The sequence below is a fragment of the Pteronotus mesoamericanus genome, unplaced genomic scaffold, assembly GCF_021234165.1.
Source record: "Pteronotus mesoamericanus isolate MK-2021 breed Mesoamerican mustached bat unplaced genomic scaffold, CSHL_Meso_final contig_50, whole genome shotgun sequence".
NCBI lineage: Eukaryota > Metazoa > Chordata > Mammalia > Chiroptera > Mormoopidae > Pteronotus > Pteronotus mesoamericanus.
In genome coordinates, this window is record NW_026555186.1 from 39,363,288 (window position 1) to 39,383,957 (window position 20,670).

Consider the following 20,670-nt stretch of genomic DNA (forward strand, 5'->3'; position numbering starts at 1 on the left):
TAGGTTTGAACATTTCTTTCATTTGGCATATGGTAACAATATGTTTAGTTTCTTAAGAACCTGCCAATTGTCTTCAATAATGGCTGTATCATTTTGTATCACCACCAGCAATGACTAAGATTTCCTATTGCTTGATAGCATTTGGTGTTATCAGTGTCCTGGGTTTTGTTCATTCTAATAGGTATGTAGTATTATCTCATTGTTTTGATTTGTGTTTTCCTGGTGACATGTGATGTGGAGTATCTTTTCTTGTGCTTATTTGCCATCTGTATATCTTCTCTGGTAAAGACTACTATACTTTTTAATGTTAATTTTATCTCCTGCTGCTTTTTCAAATTCTTTGACTGCTTTAAATGGTTTTTCCCATTTATTTCCATTTATTATTTTTTTTTCATAAGATGCTGCATTTGGTGTGTCTATAGAGTGGGACAAAAATAGGTTAACAGTTATGAGTACATAAAAGAGTTTATTCTTGTATTATTATTTATTATTGTATTATTTTACATATGAACAACTGTAAACCTACTTTTTCCCTACCCTATATTTAAACTTAAGAGTGGAAGATTTTAGAATCTTGTCTTTTGGGAGTCAAATTTCTAAAAAAAGTCTTTTTCAGTCTCTTGCCTGAGGGTATATATAATCCTAGCTGCCAGCATTATTTGAACTAGGTTATAAGCATCTGGGAGTATGAACATTTAGTATACAGTCTTTCACTGTACATAAACCTCTGCTTAATCCTTTTTTTTTTTTTTCCCCCAATATAAAACCCAAGCTTAACAAGGTCTGGTTTTCTCTGAGTAGAAATCCTGTTTTGCCATCCCCACATAATAATCCTCTAGTCAGAAGCAGATCTCAGTTTTGTAGGGCCTGAAACTTATGCAATTTAGGACCTTTAAGAGACAGAATAAAAAGTATCTTTGTTTGCAAATTAAAATGACCAAACACATTTCTTGGGCAGGCTCCAAGGGCTTTAGAAGGAGCCCCAGTGAATGCTAGTGGTACTGAACAAAAGTGGAGTTTGGCTGCCTGCTGTCAAACACAGGCAAACTCTGGAGGCAGAGGTTTGGCGAAAAAGGAAAGGAGCCATTTATTGGAAAGCTACATAATTCTGGAAGAGTGCCAGGCTTCTGCCTGAGAGCCCATCTCCTTTAAAACCCCCAAAGAAAAACAATCCTGCCATCCTTTGCCAGGCCAGACCAGCCTTAGGCTGCACTCAGAGGTCCTTTACCCATTTAAAAATACCTTCCCTTGGGAAACACAGGCAGCTTATCTGGTTCCCAGTCACAGACCAGCTTCAGGCACCTTTTGGAACCTGTGAGCCAGTATCCTATTCACAGCATGCTGCCGTTTCTTCCACATGATGCCCACCAGCGCACTGCTTATGCCTCGTCGCTCTGGCCGTCGGCTTGCCAGTGCATGGGTGTGTCCAGCACCACGTAACTGAACACCAGTCGCCTACACCACGGCTACTTCCTACACTGGGAGGGGTGTAGGAACTCTGCCAGACCACACGGTCTCCAGGGCCTGCTGGCCCAGGAATGCTTGGATCTCCAGCTGGGCAAGCCGGGACATAGCACCGGTGGGGAACCAGAAGTGCAAGTCTCCGTGCGCCCTCCACTTAAAAGTCGGGGCCCAAAATTCTGGGCACCACAGAAGTGTCCAGCTTCCCAGCCAATCCAGGCTAGCATCCGCCACATTCATCAGCCTGTGCAGCATGTCTGCCGCTCCTCCCACCACCATGTTAACCTCCACGGTACACGTGTGTTGTGACCTTTTTGGCCCCTGCATACTCTGTGCAAGCTTCCTCCTGCTGTGTTGTGCTGCATTGCTTGGTTGCCAGGGCAACATATGCTGGTGCTGGGCTGGTTTATTTACCCTTAAGGGGTGGGGGGTGGGGGTACAGAAATCTATCACATGGCTTTGGTCGTGCCTCGCGCACTTCTTGACCCCGGCTCACGGGTGCCTCTCCTCTGCCCAGGGATCTGGCAACATTCCCCCTATAACATTAGGCTCTGAAACTAAAGATTACTCAATTTCATGGTAAATCTAAATTAGCCTCCAATCTTCTCCAAGATGGGGACAGCAAATTGCTTACAAGTATAGAATTAGGGGGGGATTTGGTAGTCTAAATCATAAACAATTTGACTCGAAAAGACTTTGACCCCAACTTCTAGAGGTACCGGGTACTATCAATTTCTAAGCCTTTTTAGGGGGATTTGTGGTGATAAGTTTGCTTCTTGGCTTTCCTCACTCTTGTTTTCAGGTTTTTGGGGTTTGCCAAATCAGTTTTCAGTGTTCAAAATGTTGATGCTGTTGTCTCCTTTACCATTCTTGCTGTTTTTCGAGTTTATGCCATTAAAAAAAAAAATGCCTGTTCTGTTATTTTACTGAGTTTCAGGAAAGAGCAGAAGTTAAGATTTGTGCTCAACTTCCATTCTTAACCGAAGATCAGAATGTGCTAAATCACATTCCAAAATTGTCCCCCACCCCACAAATGGTTGGGACACTTGACACTTCCAGCAGCACAGGAAAAAAAAAAAAAAATTCCACTTACCTTGGTCAACATTCCATATTCTCAAAGTTTCCCAATCTGGTTACAGTAAACTATCTTGATTATTCAAATTTGTATTTCCCTAATTGCTGTTGGGAAATGCCCCGCCTGGTTTCAGGAACTGTAGCCTTGCTGACAAGCTAGAAAACCCCAAGGCTGGAGCTAATCAAAGAGGCCTTGGGAAAACAGCCCACTGAGGAGAGGAGGCCTGTCCCCCTGGCAGGAGCTCAGCCCCTGCCCCCCTCGCATCACCCTGCTTGGCCCTGGGATGGTTGGTTGTTGATGATGGGTAAGTTCTCTCATGAGGAGGGACAACGTAAGCCAGACATCAGCCAGCATGGGCAGCAGGACAAGGACTTGGGGGTCACGGAGAAAGGGCAAAAAGGCCTGCACCCCTTGGCTTGGCTTAGACATGGCTGGAGTCCTCATTCTATCTGAAAGAAGTCTCCTTTTCTCTTAGTGACTCTGTCCTGCTGGCCTGACTCAGGGTTGCAACAATACTAAAGGCAGGTACAGCCCTAAACTGGATGGGCTGGTTCCTGCAGACAATCAGGTCTAGAAGTTCCTCTAAGACATTCTTTGTTCTTCCCTCAAAAGCTACAATAACGGGCTCATACTGGGAAGGAGATTTACATTATTCATAGACCCTGACCTGAGGCAGACCTGTTTTCCTCTGTTATCTATGTTCTCTGTTTTCTGTAAACATAGCCTTTTGACATTGATTGATGACCTTTGTTGTATACCCCTGCACATATGGTTCTCAACAAAAGCCTTCGGACAGGGGGGTTCAGGGCCTTCTCTTCCCTACAGAGAAGAGAAATGTTCCCTCTCCTAGCAAACGAAGAAGGATTTGCGACGACTGTGTTTATTTCCCCATCCAAGACAACCCCGGGATGGGCACTGCGGGATTCTGAGCCTGGCTCCCTCCTCAGCTGGCTCCGGACAGTGACCCTCAGATCCAGGAGCCGCCACAGCACTCTCCGCAATGCGTTGTTCCCCGGGATGCGTCGCTCCCCGCGACAAATTATTACTGAGGTTCAGTATAATTGTATGTTTATTGGCCCTTTGTGTTTCTTCTATGAATAATCTCTTCATATAATTTACCCATTTTTTAATAAGTAATGAAGGGGATTAGAATACACTACCCAAAATATCCTATTTTGGCATATTGATTGAGCTGAAAGCAATTGGAAAAAAGCAAATATAGGAAGGGCTCTCTGACCTCCCTCTTTCTACCTAACACAGGGTATACAATTTCCCATGATAAAGGTGCCTTCCCTGGAACAGGAAAAGGAGAACATTCTTATCACTGGAGACAGGAGTTGAAATCAAGATTAATCTGCATAAACAAACTTTGTTAAAATAAGTCTCGTGTTTAATGATTTCCCATATATTTCCTAGTCACTTTCCCACAATTTATCAACCCTAGCCCAAAGCCCTTTCTCCTGTCATGTCAGTTTTCACAATTTATCATTCTTTTTAAAATGGTGTATAAGCTCACAAGCCTATCTGCTTTTTTGAGGTTTTCATTTTTATATATGAAGGCCTCCATGTACATGTACAAATATTAACATAAAAAAAAAATTTGCAGCCCTGACTGGTGTGGCTCAGTTGGTTGGGAATCTGTTCCATGAAGCAAAAGGTCACTGGTTCAATTCCCTGTCAGAGCACTTATCTGGGTTGCAGGTTGGTCCTGGGTGGGGCGCATATTAGAGGCAACTGATCAATGTTTCTCTCTCACATCGATGTTTCTCTTCCTCTCTATTTCCTTATTCCCCACCCCCCAATAAATAAATAAATAAATAAATAAATAAATAAATAAATAAAATTGTATGTTTTGCTCCTGTTAATGTCTAATGTGAGTTTGTCAGGCTCAGCCATAGAACCCAAGGAGGTAAATAGCCTTCCTCCCATACAGCAGTTTATCTTTTTCTTATTGAATAGTCTATATTTATCCACTGATTTGAAATTAATATTTATTAACTATTAAAGGCTTATTTGGAGAGTTCCATTCTCTGTTTTCCCCTGGATTTTACATCTTGGTTATTGCCAGCTTTTCAAAACTGCTCTTCATATAGTAAATATCCTTGCAAAAAATCAAATGGGAATTTGTTAGCATCATAAAAAATACCAATTAGAGATTGAAATAAAATGTCCACTTTAATATTTGTCACACAAATGTTTACTTACATTTATCTGAAAATTATGAGAACAACTTGTGCATGTCAAATTCATATTACTACCTATATAAGAACTACACATAGTCATTTATTTACCTATATCAGGATAACATACAAAGTTTTTGTTTAAGACGTCTCAGTTAAAAGGAAACACTAAATAAGGAAAATAAATTTCCAAAGATTCAGTTATTAACAATAAAAATAATAAATTATTTCAAAATGTCTTACATTTTGACAACTTTGAATTTTACTTACATGCTATCATTTCCAAAAAACATAAATTACAACAAGGGTCACTGTCAGGGTGATATATATTTTTAAAGCTTTTTTTAAATATGCTATTATTATGCTTTAACATCATTTGATTTTTTTCTTGGCACATGTGGCATCTTGGAAAGTAAAAATATATTTTGCCAATTTTATGTTATTCTGCAGGTATAAGAGAAAGCACAATTTAGGAGGCAGACAGACCTGCATTTAATTACCAGCTTTGTCCACAGTTGTGTTGTGTAAGGCTGGTCAATTACGTTTTGGCGCTGAGGCCAGGATTAAGTTAAATAATGCACATTTTAAAATTCATAGCATGGGCACTAAATGAATGCTAGATGCTTGCTCCAATTTATTTATATTGAAGCAATAGTAAAATATCACAGTCTTATGTTTTGGTACAATTTTAAAGCTGAAAAAAATTTAAAAATAAAATCAGTGTGCTTCGAAAACTTTCACTTTTAAGAAATAAAGCCTTCCTCAGGTTTAAATTTCTCAATAAAAATTAGTGCCTACTATACCCTGATTTTTTAAAAGAAGGTATGATAACATGGTCAATGGTTAAGGACTTTAGGTTTTCTTTTGTGCTACTAATATAAAAATAATGGCTATATTTAAGGCTCATTAAGTGATTGTTTGTAGTTGCCCTGAACCAAATTTATATTCTTGATGTTGCACTATCAACTGAAACAGACCTACTACCTTGAATGACTCTTATAGAGAAATGGCCATGATATTCTACATTTGAATAACCATGGCATCCTTAACTGATTTTTAGTAAAGGTTCATTTGGTGGTATGTGGCAGTACAGCTTGTCTGTCATTGAGGATGACTTTTACATACACAATCACAAACTCATCTTTCTCATGCTAAATACTTGGTGTTTGGGAGATCTAAGATTCTTGGAAATTAAATTTAAACTGTTAGAGGGACTAGCCTACTGTAGACAGCAATGCTTCCATCCCTGTCTTGGATCTTTTTGTTTCCTACCCTGACCACCTAACAAATCATCTTTCCAATTCTAACTCAAAAACCTCTCCTACGGGAACTTTTCCCTAACCAGATTTCACATCCAACCATTTATGTCCATGACAATCCTGTGTAATTTGTATCAACTTCAATCTGCATATATTATTATTCATATTTTGTTTGCCTTCTACTTCCAGCCCGGATGTAATCTCTGATTTTTTTAAGCTTCCATGGTGTTTAGCACAATGCTCTGTAGGTATGTATGTGACTATGTGTATGCATGTGGGTGTGTGCACATGTGTGTTGAGTGAATAAAAGATTAAAGAACCTAAGGTGGGTGTAGGGTAGGAAAAGTTATATAATTTTTTCAGAAGTCAATTGCTGCACCTTCCTAGAACTAAAAATCTGATTTTCAAAACTCTTTCAGTTTGGCCTTGGGCGTGTCAATAATAAAAAGGCAGTGAAAAAGCTTTTTAAAAAACCTTTATGAAGTATTCCAAAGGTTTTTTAAATAAATTATTAAGAGCACCAAACCAAAACATTTTACTAAATACTGGTAAAATATTTCCTATAATTTTACAAATGTAGACTTCATTTCATTCAAGACAAAGAATACTGAACAGGAATAGGTGTTGTGAATCAGGATTAAAAAGGCAATTCAATTCACTTTAAGTCAATACCTAATGCACATTTTGCAATTAATTTGATAAGCCTTCTGCAGTCCATAAGTATGCTATGTTGAGTAAAAGAATGATTTAGATCAGGATGTTGTAGATCTCTATAGTTGTTTTGATACTATAAAATATGACACACAATGAAGCTGCTGTTTCACAAGAAAAATTTTCTTTATAATAGCTGTTAATATTAAAATAGGATATAATAAAAATTATTCCCAATGTGTATATTTTTCAGGTTTGCCTGACAGTGTCCTTTTGAGAAATCTGACAATTTGTTGTTAGATTACAGACATTTGAATTTCACTTTTATGAATGAAAATAATACACATACATAATAACAAACAACAATATATAACAGCTTTTTACTAAAGCACTCTGCAATTTACATTTAAAGCTTTGCAATAAAACAACTCGGTGTACCTTTGTAAGTAAAATTATACAACATATAATGTAGGCAATAATTACATTAAGAATAAATAAAATGAAGCACAAAAATTCTGTATCATAACAATGGATTGTTTTAGCTGTCATTCTAAATCTTATCTGTTTGTATGAAGTTCTAATGTATCTTAAACCCAAGAAACTTTACCTTTTAAATAATATAATAAAAATATCAAGTTTGGAGTATAAACATAATACTCTTTATGCCTTTTTTCCCTAGGTTATCTAGGAAATAAAATAAGACAAATGGGAGGCAAGGACAGTTTTCTTGCTACAAATGCCTCCTTGCTTCCCCATATACTTTTATGTCACTTCTAGAGTAAATAATACAAGATGACAGCTTTGGCAAATTATAATCTTAAGATTTTATTATTTGGAAGAAAGTTTTTAGGAAAAAAATTTAAGAACTTTTTTCTTTTTGGCTTATTCATTCTCAACCTTTTTCTCTAATATACAACAGTAGTATAACAGCAGTTTTTGAAATTCTAAACAATCATTTTAACCAGGACAAAATGAATTGGATTAATTTATAGATTAATCTAAGGAGGTTATCAGTATAGGTACTAGGGTGAGGTCCTAGAATTTGTTACACGTAGGGCTAAACTAGCAAGAGATCGCATGGCAAAAGTAGAAACTTTGTGACATATCCCAGCTTTTGCAATATAGTTAGAAGCCAATCGAAAAAGCCTTTCAGCGCCAAAGGTATTGAAGTGCCCAGGAAGCACCTTCTCTACCAGACCTCTGTCCACTAGTTCTATTAGACGTTCACAGGTTCCAACATAGTCACTTATCCTGCTGTATGGGAGCCAATCAATCAGTGATCCATCATACACAACGTCTCCACTGAAGAGAATCTTTCGGTCTTTGTCATGTAAGCAAATACTGCCCCTGGAATGACCCGGCATGTGCATAACAGTGAGCTGTCTGTCACCAAGGTTGATTACATCCCCTACAAATGGAAACAGAGTTTACAGATAAACATGTATATATGACTTCAGTTACTTAAAGAATAGAAGAATAGTAAATGGTTTCAAAGAGGTTGGGAAGGATGACACTTATTTTACTTTTATTTTTAAAATGCTGTTCCTTTTATTTTTTTTTCATTTTATGAAAAATATATTTCTTAATGATGATTTCAAAATAAGTTGCCTGTATTTTATTTTTTACTTGCTAGGCCAGTGTTTATCAGAGTAATGTGGAACACTCTGCAGGTTGTTATGATACATAAAAATGAAGGTTCCGTGGTCAAATAATTTTGCAAACTTTTCAAAGAAAATTATGCAGCTTTCTTTCTGTAAGGCTTCTTAGAGCTTTTAATATACTAGTATACTTTGAGGTCTCTCTGGAAAAAGTCCAGCCATTATCAATGTAAGGAGAACGGTTTGCACATCGATGTAACCTGGCAGCCAAGGAGAGTGGACTGGAATGCACATGTGTGAACAATGATGACATCACTGTACTAATCAGTAGGCTTGGTAGATACCTTTGAAGTGAGCCTGTGTACTGTGTGGACATTGCATTCAAAATGACTGAATAGAGCACCAAATCTGCATCAGGTTTTGTGTTAAGCTTGAATGTTCCTCTACAGAAACTATTCAGATGATTCAGAAGGCCGTACCTCTTGGGCAACTGGTGATTGGCAACTGGTGATTGGCAACTATGGGCAACTGGTGATTGGCACAATAGACCTGCTCATGTATCACCTCTCATGTGGAGGTTTTTGGTGACACATCAAATCACCCAGGTGACTCAGCCCCCCTACACCCCATATTTGGTACCCTGTGACTTCTGGCCTTTCACAAAACTAAAATCACTTTGAAAGGGAGGAGATTTCAGACCATTGATGAGATTCAGGAAAATACAGTGGGGCAGCTGATGGTGATTCCAACAAAGGATTTTGCAGAGTGTTTTGAAAAGTGGAAGAGATGCTGGGAGAACTGTGTGAGGTCCCAAGGTGCCTACTTCGAAGGGTACTAAGGCATCACTGTCCTATGTACAATGTTCCCTATGTCTTGTATGTTCTTCAATAAATGCCTCTATTTTTCAATACACATGGCTTCTGGACATACCTCATATAAGTGGGAGATAAGGTTGTGCACTTTCTCAAACTTATTTGACCATAAAACTTTTATTTTTCAGACCATCCATGGAACCAGTATCCTGGTGACACAATTCCTGAATGCTGCTCTAGTGAACAGCATTATATTTTTGCCCCTTGTTTTGTCAACCTGTGGAAACAAAGGCTTGAGGAATTGGTACAAATGATAATGCTCTGGAGGCTGCTATTGCTGTGGGTAATAAACTGTCCTTAGTGTCTAACCCAGGACTCTCATGTCTTCTCTCAGAATCCATTCAACTGTGGCAGGCTAACTTAGTAACTTGCAAGTAGAGTACAATTTCATACTCTCCTCAGTTATTTGACAGTGGAGGAAATTGAGCAATATAAGTGCAAAATCGCTATTTTGCTGGATTTAAAGAAGTACTAACCTATATAATAATCGTAAGTTAAAAGTTTCATACTGTTATCTCTATGCAAATAGACCCCCCCAAAAATAAATAAAAGAATCCTGATTGTTATATTTTAATTTCTTTTAATAAGGAATTAAAGTATATAACAATCAGGATTTTTTAAACATAAAGAAGAAAGAAAGGAATGATCAAGAAATGAGCCCTGGCTGGTATGGCTCAGTGAATTGAGTGTCAGCCTGTGAACCAAAGGGTCGCTGGTTCAGTTCCCAGACAGGGCACATGCCTGGGTTGCAGGCCAGGTCCCCAGCAGGGGCACATGAGAGGCAACCACACACTGATGTTTCTCTCCCTCTCTTTCTCCCTCTCTTCTCCTCTCTCTAAAAATAAATAAGTAAAATCTTTAAAAAATAAAAGAAATGAGACATAGTAAACAACAAAATGGCAGATCTAAATACAACTATATCAATAATTACATTAAATATGAGTAGAATTAAACACTATCAAAGACAGAGATTGTTAGACTAGATTTTAAAAAGGAAGATATACAGCATCTATATGGGTTGAAAAAGTTATATATAACATATAAATATGAATTATAAGGAAACTAGAACGGCCATATTGATATCAGATAAAATAAGGGCTTCTAATAGAAAAAAGGTACATTATATGAAGATTATATTAGGACAACACATTAAAAAATAAAAAATTATAAATGTATGTTTACCAAAAACAGAGACCAAAAGATGTTTTATCTGAACAATGAAAACCATAACATTATTAAGAGAAATTCAAGAAGACCTAAACAAAAGGATATTCTACGTCCACTGACTTAAAGACTTAAAATTGTTAAGATGGTAATTAAATTCAATTTTTTTTCTATAGCTGCAATGTCTAATAAAATTTTCTGAGACCAAAATATTTTATATAAACACTGTTCAATATGGTAGCCAATATGTATATGTAGCTAATGGCACTTGAAATAAGGCTAGTATAACTAAGGAACTAAAATTTTAATCAATCTTAATTTAAATTTGTATTTAGATAGTCACAAGGGACTAATGGCTTCTGTAATGGTCAGTGTAGATCTATAGATTCAACAGCATTTCAATCAAAATCTCGATATGCTTTTATAGAAGAAATTTAAAATCTGACTCTAGAATTTATATAGAAATGCAGATGACCTAAAACAGCCAAAACAATTTTGAAAAAGTGGTACAAAGATGAAAGACTTATACTACCTAATTTTAAAAATTATAATAAAGTTACAATGATCAAGGCAGTGTGGTGGTAGCTATATGATATACACAATTAATGGAAGAGAATAAAGTCCAAAAAAGGGACACTTAGATATATAGTCAATGGATTTTTGACAAAGGTGTCAACCAAGATAATTCAGTGGGTAAAAGGAGAGTCTTTTCAACAATTTGAACTAGGGCACTTTGGATATCCACATGCAAATAAAGAAGCAAAACAGAAGCTTTCAACCCTTACTTTACAATATTAATAAAAGTTAATTCAAAATGGATCATAAACCTAAATGTGAAATATTCTAGAAAAAAACTTTGTGATCTTGGGCTATACATAGAGCTCTCATGTAAGACACACACACACACACACACACACACACACAAAACCATAAAAATATAAGGATAAATGACTAATTGGTCTTCATCCAAGTTATAAAGTGTTTTGCTTTGTAACTTGGATAAAACTGGTCTTTATCCAAGTTATAAAGTTATTTTAAAAATGAAAAGACAAGTCACACACTAAGAGAAAATATTTACAGATTGCATATTTGATAAAGAATTTGAATTCACAATATGTAAAGAACTCTTACATTTGTAGTAATAAAACAAAAACTCGATTTTTAAAAAAGGAGAAAAGATTGTAATAGATCCTTTTAACAAAGAAGATATCTGACTAGCAAATAAATTCCTGAAAAGATGCTCAACATCATTAGTCATTAGGGAAAGGTAAATTAAACCACAATGAAAAAAACACCACTACACACTCACTAGAATAGCTAAAATAAAAATGACTGACAAAATCAAATGTTAACAAAGATGTGGACAAACTGGAACCCTTATACAATGCAGTCTGGAATGTAAAATATTATAACTACTTTGGAAAAACAGTTTGGCACTTTCTTAAAATTAATATACACTTACTATAAGACTCAGGAATTCTTTTCCTAGGTTTCTACCAAGGAAAATGAAAACATGTACCCACATAAAGTCTTACATGCAAATGTTCTTGGCAGCATTATTCATAACAGCACCAGACTAGGAAGTTTCAAATTTCCATCAATGGTAAATAGATATGTTATATCCACAAATGAATTATTTCTTAACTGTGGAAAAGAATGAATTAAAAAAAAATTTATTGACTGACTTAGAAAGAGAAAAAAAAACATCAATTTGCTGTTCCATTCATTTATGCATTCATTAGTTGATTTTTGTATGTGCCCTGAATGAAGATAGAACTCACAACCTTGGCATATTGGGATGATGCTCTAACCAACTGAGCTACCTGGCCAAGGCAAGGAATGTGTTAGTAATAGATAAAGCAGCATGGACGAATCTTCAAAACATCATGCCAAATAAAAGAAAACAGACACAAAAGACTACAATTACATGTGCAGAAAATTTTCAGAAAAACAAACTGTAGTGACTCAAGACAGAGCAGCGGGGCCAGGGTGAGAGCAGGGATTGTCCTGTCTTGTCTTGAATCCCAGTAATTACTTTGAAATGAGATCACTCAAATTTCCCAGCATTCTAGTCATAAGGGGCCAGATTCCTTTTGAGGATAATTATTCCTGATTTAAGATGCCTCTGGGGAATCACAAACCACTGTCACTTACTGTATGATTGGCAGATAAGGGAAAGAAATTATAGCTAAGCTGACTTAATAATACAGTTCTTGAAGCCCAATTGTGTTAATAGGTGTATAGAAAGGAGGGGAGTGAGGAAAGTTTGAGCCTACAAAAATGCTCTGGAGAATTACCAATGTAGAGTATTCGGTTATGTCCAGGTGATAGTCATAACATCTACAGAAAAGGCATTAAGTGCCCATTTATCAAAACAGCTACCAATTGTAAGCAACTGATAAGGCCGAAGTGGCTGAGTATCATTAGATCTGCCATTACCCTGTGCCTTTATAAATGCCTTCCATATGCTTATAATGCTCACATAATTTCAAAAGCTTTCTTACATGAACCAGACCTGCCCATGAAATGTACACACACACCACACACACACACACACAATCCTTCCAAGTCCTCACCCTCACATTAACAGATTTCAGCCATTCTAGAATTTCCTTGGCTTCTCAAATACCCTTTCTTATTTTGGTATCCCCAACCGATTACTTTTATTTCATTTTAACTGAAAAAGTACGTGCACATATTTCAAATAAAATATTCTAGAAGGTCTTAAATGTAAGAAAAAGTTTTTACCCATTCTGGCTCTATACCCAATCCTGCTCCCAAGAGCCAACCACTTTTCACAGTTGTTTTCCTGGTAGTTGCCTCTACTAAACGTAGTTATCTTTAAATAAAGTTAATACTCCATTTCTTGATTTACCAATTAGATCAACTGTACTAACTTCATTCATTATTTCTTGGTTTTTAAATTTTTATATTATCTGTTGACTTCCACTAGGATATAAAAAGGATTTTTAGCTTTCTTTACTCTTCACCTACCACCACCATACACATATACATTTCTCATCCTCTCATTCTCCAGAGTAACAATTCAACTGTTCCGATCTGGAACCCTTTAGGCTTGAGGTACTAATTGTTAGATTGTCATATTTGTCATCATTTTTTCCTTTCAACTTCCTCTCGTTTTAGTTCGCCTGCATGCCATGTCTTCCACTTGGTTTACTCCCTCGTTTTAAAGGGAATAAATATGGTATTCCCTTGGGAATATGTATCTGAGTACATTCTTAGGTAACAGCATGTAGGAAATAACTTTTTGTAACTTTGTTAGTGGAATGGATGTATAAATCTTAGTTGGAAATCAGTTTTATTCAGATAAAGTGTAGGACTTCTTTTCTAGCTCCAAAACCATTATGACCACTATAGATAACCTTTTTGTTTCTGAAAGCTTGATTCCCAGTATTCTGAAATTTTACAATGTGCTTTGGGTTGCATGTGTTTTTGTTTATTTTTCTGGGAACTCTGTGGGTTCATTTAATCCGGAAATTTACATCCCCCTTAGCTGGGGGGTATTTTCTTGAATTATCTTTACTGTGCTTTCTTTTCCTCAACTTTATTCTATCTGTGCTCCTATAATTCCAATGTTGGATTTTCTAAACTGGTCCTTTACTGGTTCTCTCCTAGTTTTTATTTTGCCTATCTGCTCTTTTTGTAAGCTTTCAACATTATCTTCTGGATCTTCTACGAAGTTTTTCAGAGGTTTAAAATTCCAACAGCCCTGTGTGTGGGTGCCTGTTGTTCTACCTTGTTTATGTTGAAAGCATCCTATTGTCTCTTGGATATCTTGAAATGCAAATACCTTCTGTAGTCCCCTGATGATATTGCTAGTCCTACCTTCAGAAGTTGCTTTGTGCTTTTTAGTGTTTGATTTCTTGAGAGAGGATTTTCCCAGATTTTCCACTATTCTTAGTTGCCTGTTTAACGGTAGGGGATAAAAAGGATGCTTGAAACACATACATGGAGCCTAATGATCTTCAGGCTTCACTGCAGAGAGACTGACATCTTGTCAGTCTTTCCCTCTATGCCTGGGCAGACATCTCAGATAAGATTCTTTCCATTTCTACAAGGGTCAGGGAGTGGGGCTAAAAGCCTGCTTCTCATTGTCTGGGAACTAGCAGGGCAGACAGACAGACATACAGTCTCTCTCTCTCTCATTCCTATTTTCCATTCTGAACCTCTGAGCTCAATAATACTTGGCATCCCTCAATCAAGAAACCCCTCTTTTTTTACTCTCTATAGAGAACAAACTAACTGAACGGTCATTCTCTTAGGAAGAAGGGCCCTAGAATGTTAACAGTTTCTTTAATGGCTTTCAACCAATTCTACTAATTTTAGTAAGTGTTCTTCCCTTTGCCCCACTAAGGTATCAGCTATTCCTAATTCCTTTCAAGGTTCCTGCAGTGTAAACTGTTTTGGCTCTTGATTTCCCATTGCTGGAAAAATATAAAACTGCTAACTCAGTCATCATGTTTAGTGATCTCCAGCATCTGAAACAGTTCCTCAGTCAATGTGGATTTATACTTAAAATGAGAAAACCAGTTCTTTTTTCAGTAGTCTTAGTGGGGGTTCCGAAGGGAGTCAAATTAGATGCGTTTATTCTATCTGCTACCTTTCTGGAATCTTTTCTTCTTCTTCTAACAGTCCCCAAATGATTCAAGTCCACCTGAAACAACTGCTCTAATACAAAAGTAGGTTCAGAGCTGTGAGTACACAAAACAAAGTTTATTCTTGTATTATTATTATATTATTTTCCATACTAACAACTGCAAATCTACTTTTGGCCCACCCTATATATTAGTGACTCTGAGCAAACTGTATTTAAATATGCATAATTGGAACCAAAATGCCTGTACTTCCTATCACTTGAATATTGTGGGAAAAAAAGAAAAAATGTGTCCATTCAAGAATGTGCTATGTCAACTTAAAGTTTACTGCTATCTTCTTAGAGGAAGATACTATTTTATTAGTAGTACGGTGAGATGTTTTCCCATCAAAGATGATGCATTGTATGATGATCTCTTCTTGTCCTCCTTGTACCTCATTTACAAGTCAACTTTTGGATTAGCAATACAGTGCACAGACTTATGTTTCTCCAAGACAGGTGGTCACCAAGTCACTAAAATGAAATGTAATAAAATAATGACTTCAGGCTCCTTTTCTTCTAACCAAAGCAATGAACACTTTATGCTGTTTGGGTATGGGCCGTTGATGTATGTGTGTAACTGTGTATGAATTTTTTATATTAATATCTCCTTCCAGGCATCCAGATTATGATAACAGCAAGTTAGCAGACCACACTATTCAGAAGAGACAGGAAATTAGTATTCCCAAGAAAAGAGGAAATTAGATACTACTTGAGAGAGTGAAGCATTCAGCTCCTAATTAAAAGAAATTTTTTTTTTTGATTTAACACAGTATTATCATCTTCAAAGTGTTTGGTAAATACTAAGCTTTCCTTTCACACCTTCAAAGGTTTAAAAGCACCACACAGGTAGCTGCAGGCCACCTGAAGTTCCAAAATGCTTTAATTATAATTTTAAGGCCATAATTCTACCAACAGCTAGTATTTGGGAAACCTGGATTCTAGTCCCAGGTTTTTTCCAAAGTGTCTGTGTGACCCTCAGGCGTGATATGCAGGTCTGCTTGGATTATTCATCTATGAAACAATTATTTCTTTCACTCTCTCCACATTGATTTCCTATTGCTGGCAGAGAGCAAATATAAATAAAAGCACTGTATTCATTTAGACAATTTAAATATATTTTAAATAATAATGTCAACATTTTTTGGTCTGGTTGCCAGAAAAAATTTAGTCTGAATACCCTTCAATTGCATGGAAATCTTATCTTTCCAACTATCCATTTTATCAAACTATATAGTAATTAAAAGTACATTTAATGTAAATTTAACATAAATGTAAATATACAGTAGTATAAAAGGACATTAAATTTTCTTTCATCTCAAGTTTAGGTAATATAACTCCCATTTAAAGCAGTTTTTTAAAAAAATCTTTATATTTAAATTTTTAATGAAAAGACTTTTTGGGTGGGATGTGAGGTATGGAATCGTGCTTTTTTTATATATATATATATATCTCAAGTGATCAGGATATCATCTGTAAGATAAAATGATTTTTGTAGAATTTTTTTGTTATATTGGTTAGTAATAAGTGAGCCTTATTGTGTTGCAGCAATTGGATTTTTCTACCTCATCAAAGGTTTTAATAAATTTAAGTGGCTGTCAAATGGTTTCAAGAAAAGAATAGAAAGAAGGGGATTTCACATTCTACCCAGAATTACCATAATATATTTATGGAGTAGGATTTATGTATGGGCTGCATGCTTTTATCTATTGTGCCTTGATTCAAACCCTAGCTTTTGACACTGTCTTGCTCTGTGCATTCTAGGCATGCCATTTAATTGCGGGGGCGGGGGTCAGCTGCTTCATTTCAAATGTGTTGTGAGGATGAAATGAAGTCAACGAAAGTATTCTAAAAAGAATAAAGGAAATTAATATACAAATATTGTTATCGTGTCTAATCAGCTAAATTATTTAAGTGCCTAGATGGGTTGGGAGGACTGGGTCCCTACTCTTATTTTTTTCCATTAGTTTCTCTCTAAATCCCATTCTATCTTTCACAGAGCCAAAGAAGCCCAAGGTCACCTATATACTAGTCCCCATACTTCACTATCACCAGAAATAACCTCCTTATTAATCTTTCTCAGGCCTTGCTTTCAACCAGACCGGATATCCGTCATAGTGCAAGACTCAAGACGTATTTTACTTTTTGTGTATCCTATCAAGATTTTTCTCTCGTTGAGGCAACACGAAGAACAGAAATCTGTCTGGAAGATACGGATGCACGAGCAGACTGGAACCACGGTTCTCTAATGGCTTTCTTAGCCTACAGGTGGGAATTGCTCATAGCCGATGGTCGCCGAGCAGATGAAGTCAGCAGTTATCAAAAGCACAGAGTATGACATGCACTCCGTGAGGCTTCATTCTTTAAATCTTCTCGCTGGAAATGTCTGACAGGCGTTCAGGAAAAGATTGGGAAATTTCTAGTCCCAACTGTTTGTACCTGACACAGGAAACTGACTAGGGGGTGGGGCTCGCTTTCACTCAAGCACTCAACATTGCTCTAAGGTGCCAGAGCTGGTCTCTGATAGGGAAGGCTGCCATAGCCTTGGTTCTGGTCGAGTGGGCTTTTACTCAGGGAAAGGAGAAACAAAAGTGGCGTTTCTGTGATGTGACAAACCATGCGCCTTACAGTTACGCACACCTGCAACATGCATCCCTCGGGCAGTTTTTTCCCAATCCCTCCCTTAAAGAGAAAGCGTGCGCCCGTGAGGGCCCATTACCATCCTGCAGGATGAGCGTGGGCTGCACCGCCTGCACTCGGAACTGCCGGGCCCTCCAGCCGGGGCTGGGCGCCCGCACCACCTCACTGTCGGACAGCCAGGTCACAGTCTCAAAGTTGTCCCCGCGAGCCAGTGCCTCGGCCTCGGCATGGTGCACGGCCACTCGGTCAAACTGGTAAAGGCCGCCAGAGTGGTCGAAGTGCACGTGGGTGGCCACGGCCAGCAGCGGCCGGCATCCCGCATCCTCTTTGGCCCCGCTATCCTGCAAGAGGCCGGAGGAGTACAGGTACTCCGGAAGGCTGCGCAGTCCCAGGCCCGTGTCGATTACCACGTCCTGCTCGGAGCCGCGCACCAACCAGATGTTGGCGCGGTTGCCGGACTCGTAGAAGCGTTCCTGAATCCAGAAGATGCCGTCGCCCAGGGACTTGTGGGCGTACCATTCTAGCGCCGACATTCTGGGCAGGGGTGCGGCCGAGCGGAGTGGATGTGGGCGTGTGTGCCTCCCGCAGGCTGTCCAGACTCCAGGCGCTGCGGCGGACTGGGGCGCTCTGCCCACAGCTGGGGAGGAGGCGCAGAGCGAGGTGGGGGAGCAGAACTAGGAGGAGGGAAGTGCAGAGGAGCCGCTTGGAGCGTCCAGCCGCACTCCGTACTCTCCCGTTGGGTATACAAAAAAATAATAATAATAATAAAATAACAGTGGCTGCTCTGCCCGCACTGGGGCGCTGGACCAATAGCAGCCTCCGTAGCCGCAGCACGAGGGAGCGTGAACGCGAGGAACACTGCGGGCGACTGGATATTTGGGATGCAACGCTTCCCCACCTCGGGGGCTCTGACCGCAGAGGCCGGGAGCCAGAAGTAGGATGCACCAGGTCCGCCCACACACCACACGCCAGGTTGCGCACTTCCAGCCGGCATAGAAAGAGTCAGGCCTAGAGGGGTTGACCCACTACGGTGCCTGCCAAGGGCTAAAAAGCTCTCTGCACAGTGGGCGGAGCCTAACTGGGGAGTGGGCGGGGCTAACTGCTTGGGGTCGGAACTCGGCTCTGAGGCCGCGTGGAGGGCGGAGCGCACCTTTCCAGTCGTGGAAGCAGTCGCGGATTGTTGGAGCCTTGGGTCTGGGTCGGTTCTTTCCCCGCGGGCGCTTCGGCTGCACAGTTTTATCCAAGCCTCGATTCTTAGAGACCAGGTAACAGAAGAAGCAATTGAGGACTTGGAAGGAGATTGAGAGGAAAGAGGGAGTTAAAGGGGCACATGGAGGAGGTGGGGGAAGTCAGGGTGGAGATTCATTAAAGCGCTCTGGGTTGAGGATCACTGAGAAATAACTTTATCTGTTACCCCTTCAAAATATTTTAAAATTGCATCTAGTCTCCTCTTCTGGGACTGTTTGCAGTGAGTTAGAAAGGAATTTATGCTCTTACTGATGGTAGATTTTCAAATCCGGTGACTATGTGATTGATTCAGGCACGAATCATTGCCGCAGACTTTTCTTCATTGTAGGCACTTTATCCTTTATCTTGGGGAGAGGGGTTGTTGATAAGATTTTTCTTTCAAATAATGAAATTCTGTATTCTTCCTTCAGCCTCCTTTTATTTATTTTTATTTTTTTTATTTTTGGTTCGCTCTTGGAAGAGAGCAAGGTTGGTAGAAAGGCTTAACTAAGGAAAGTGAAGGCAACCACACCTTGTGAGAGAAAAAGTGAATAATAATTGGATGTAGCACTGCCAGCAGCATAAAGCACCCCCACTCTTAACATCAGGTCACTTTCTCCACCCTGCTCTTCCCAGCTATTGAAACATCCATTTAGCCTTCAAAAATTCCTTTGGGAGTTTGACAAATCTCCCTCTCAACCAGGAGAAATTAGAGACCCATGAGACATTATAAAAGATAATGATCATATTGTGGCATTTACTAATAAGCCCACATGCAAGGATAGGTGTACTTTCCTCCCCTACACTGCTAAAACTTTTGGTGGAGATGCGTCCTTTTTGAATATTTTCCTAACATAGTTACAATTTTTCCAGTCACTCTTTTCAGGACTATCCTTATGTGTAAGTCCCTGAGCTAGATGATGTGTGAAGAAACTCGTGATCTGGGGGATATAAAATATCTATTGTTAATACAGTTGATGAAACAAACAAACAAAAATCATAAGTGAAACTTCTTCTCTTTGGAAAAGATCCATTTCCCAAAAGGGGCATGTCTGTATTTCTTCCAGAATCGAGGAGTGTAGCAATATGTATTACCTCAAGTTTTAAAAATCCACAGGATCTTTCTAAGAGCAAGATGATATGAAATGTAGGTTGTGGATGTTGAGGGACTTAAATTGGATCTTAAGGTGAAAAGGTATACAACCAGTCATGGAGGAAGAGGGAGGAGGTTGCAGTGGAGAGAGAATGACAGTCAAGCATGATTCCAGAAGTGTGAGTCAGGAGGAGAGGTGCAGCCGTCTTTAAAAGGTCTGAATGTTTGGATTTAATTCTCTAGCCAAAAGGAAAGGTGAGAAGAGTAGCATGATCAGAACTAGGCTTTATAAATATGAATAAGAACTATGAGTGATGTGCAAGGGTAAATAAACAACAACAGAAACTGCAAAATTTGCAGTTAAACAAAAATAAGGTTGAAAATGGCTTATCTGGATTATGGTAGAATAAATGGAAAGGCAGGAACATTTCAAAGGAAGAATTAGATGATTGATTTGATAGGAGGGGTGGAACAGAATGAGAAATCAGTACTGACTCAATCCAAATCTTCAAATATTGGTGACTAGGAAAATAACATACCATGAATAAAAATAAGGATCTTATACATGAAAGGCATGCTACTCAGTGTAGAGGGAAGATTGTCTTAGAATGCTAAGTTTAAGAAGCTGTCTGAATATTCTTTTTATCTGCCTCACTTGAGAATATGTTTTTTATTGATTTTAGAGAGCGAGGAAGTGGAACAGAGAGAGAAACATCAATCATTTGCTCCCCATATACACACCAACTGGATTGAACCTGAAACCGAGGTATGTTCCCTGACTGGCAACTGAACTGCA

General features: G+C 38.5%; 2 protein-coding genes across 2 annotated transcripts in view; one reads left to right on the top strand and one right to left on the bottom strand.

Moving 5' to 3' along the window:
- Positions 1 to 7,287: 7,287 nt before the first annotated feature.
- On the bottom strand, positions 7,288 to 18,246 carry MBLAC2 (metallo-beta-lactamase domain containing 2). Its single transcript, XM_054578281.1, has 2 exons — positions 17,634 to 18,246; positions 7,288 to 8,034 (listed from the first exon to the last, which is right to left on the bottom strand). The coding sequence occupies exons 1-2, from the start codon at positions 18,085 to 18,087 to the stop codon at positions 7,649 to 7,651; spliced, it is 840 nt and encodes a 279-aa protein (XP_054434256.1). The 5' UTR covers positions 18,088 to 18,246; the 3' UTR covers positions 7,288 to 7,648.
- Positions 18,247 to 18,695: 449 nt separating this feature from the next.
- The window catches only part of POLR3G (RNA polymerase III subunit G), a 28,804-nt gene continuing 26,829 nt past the window's right edge, over positions 18,696 to 20,670 (top strand). The window contains exons 1-2 of the mRNA XM_054578282.1: positions 18,696 to 18,819; positions 20,558 to 20,640. The gene's annotated coding sequence lies outside the window, so the exon portion shown is untranslated. The remainder of the gene's footprint in view (positions 18,820 to 20,557; positions 20,641 to 20,670) is intronic.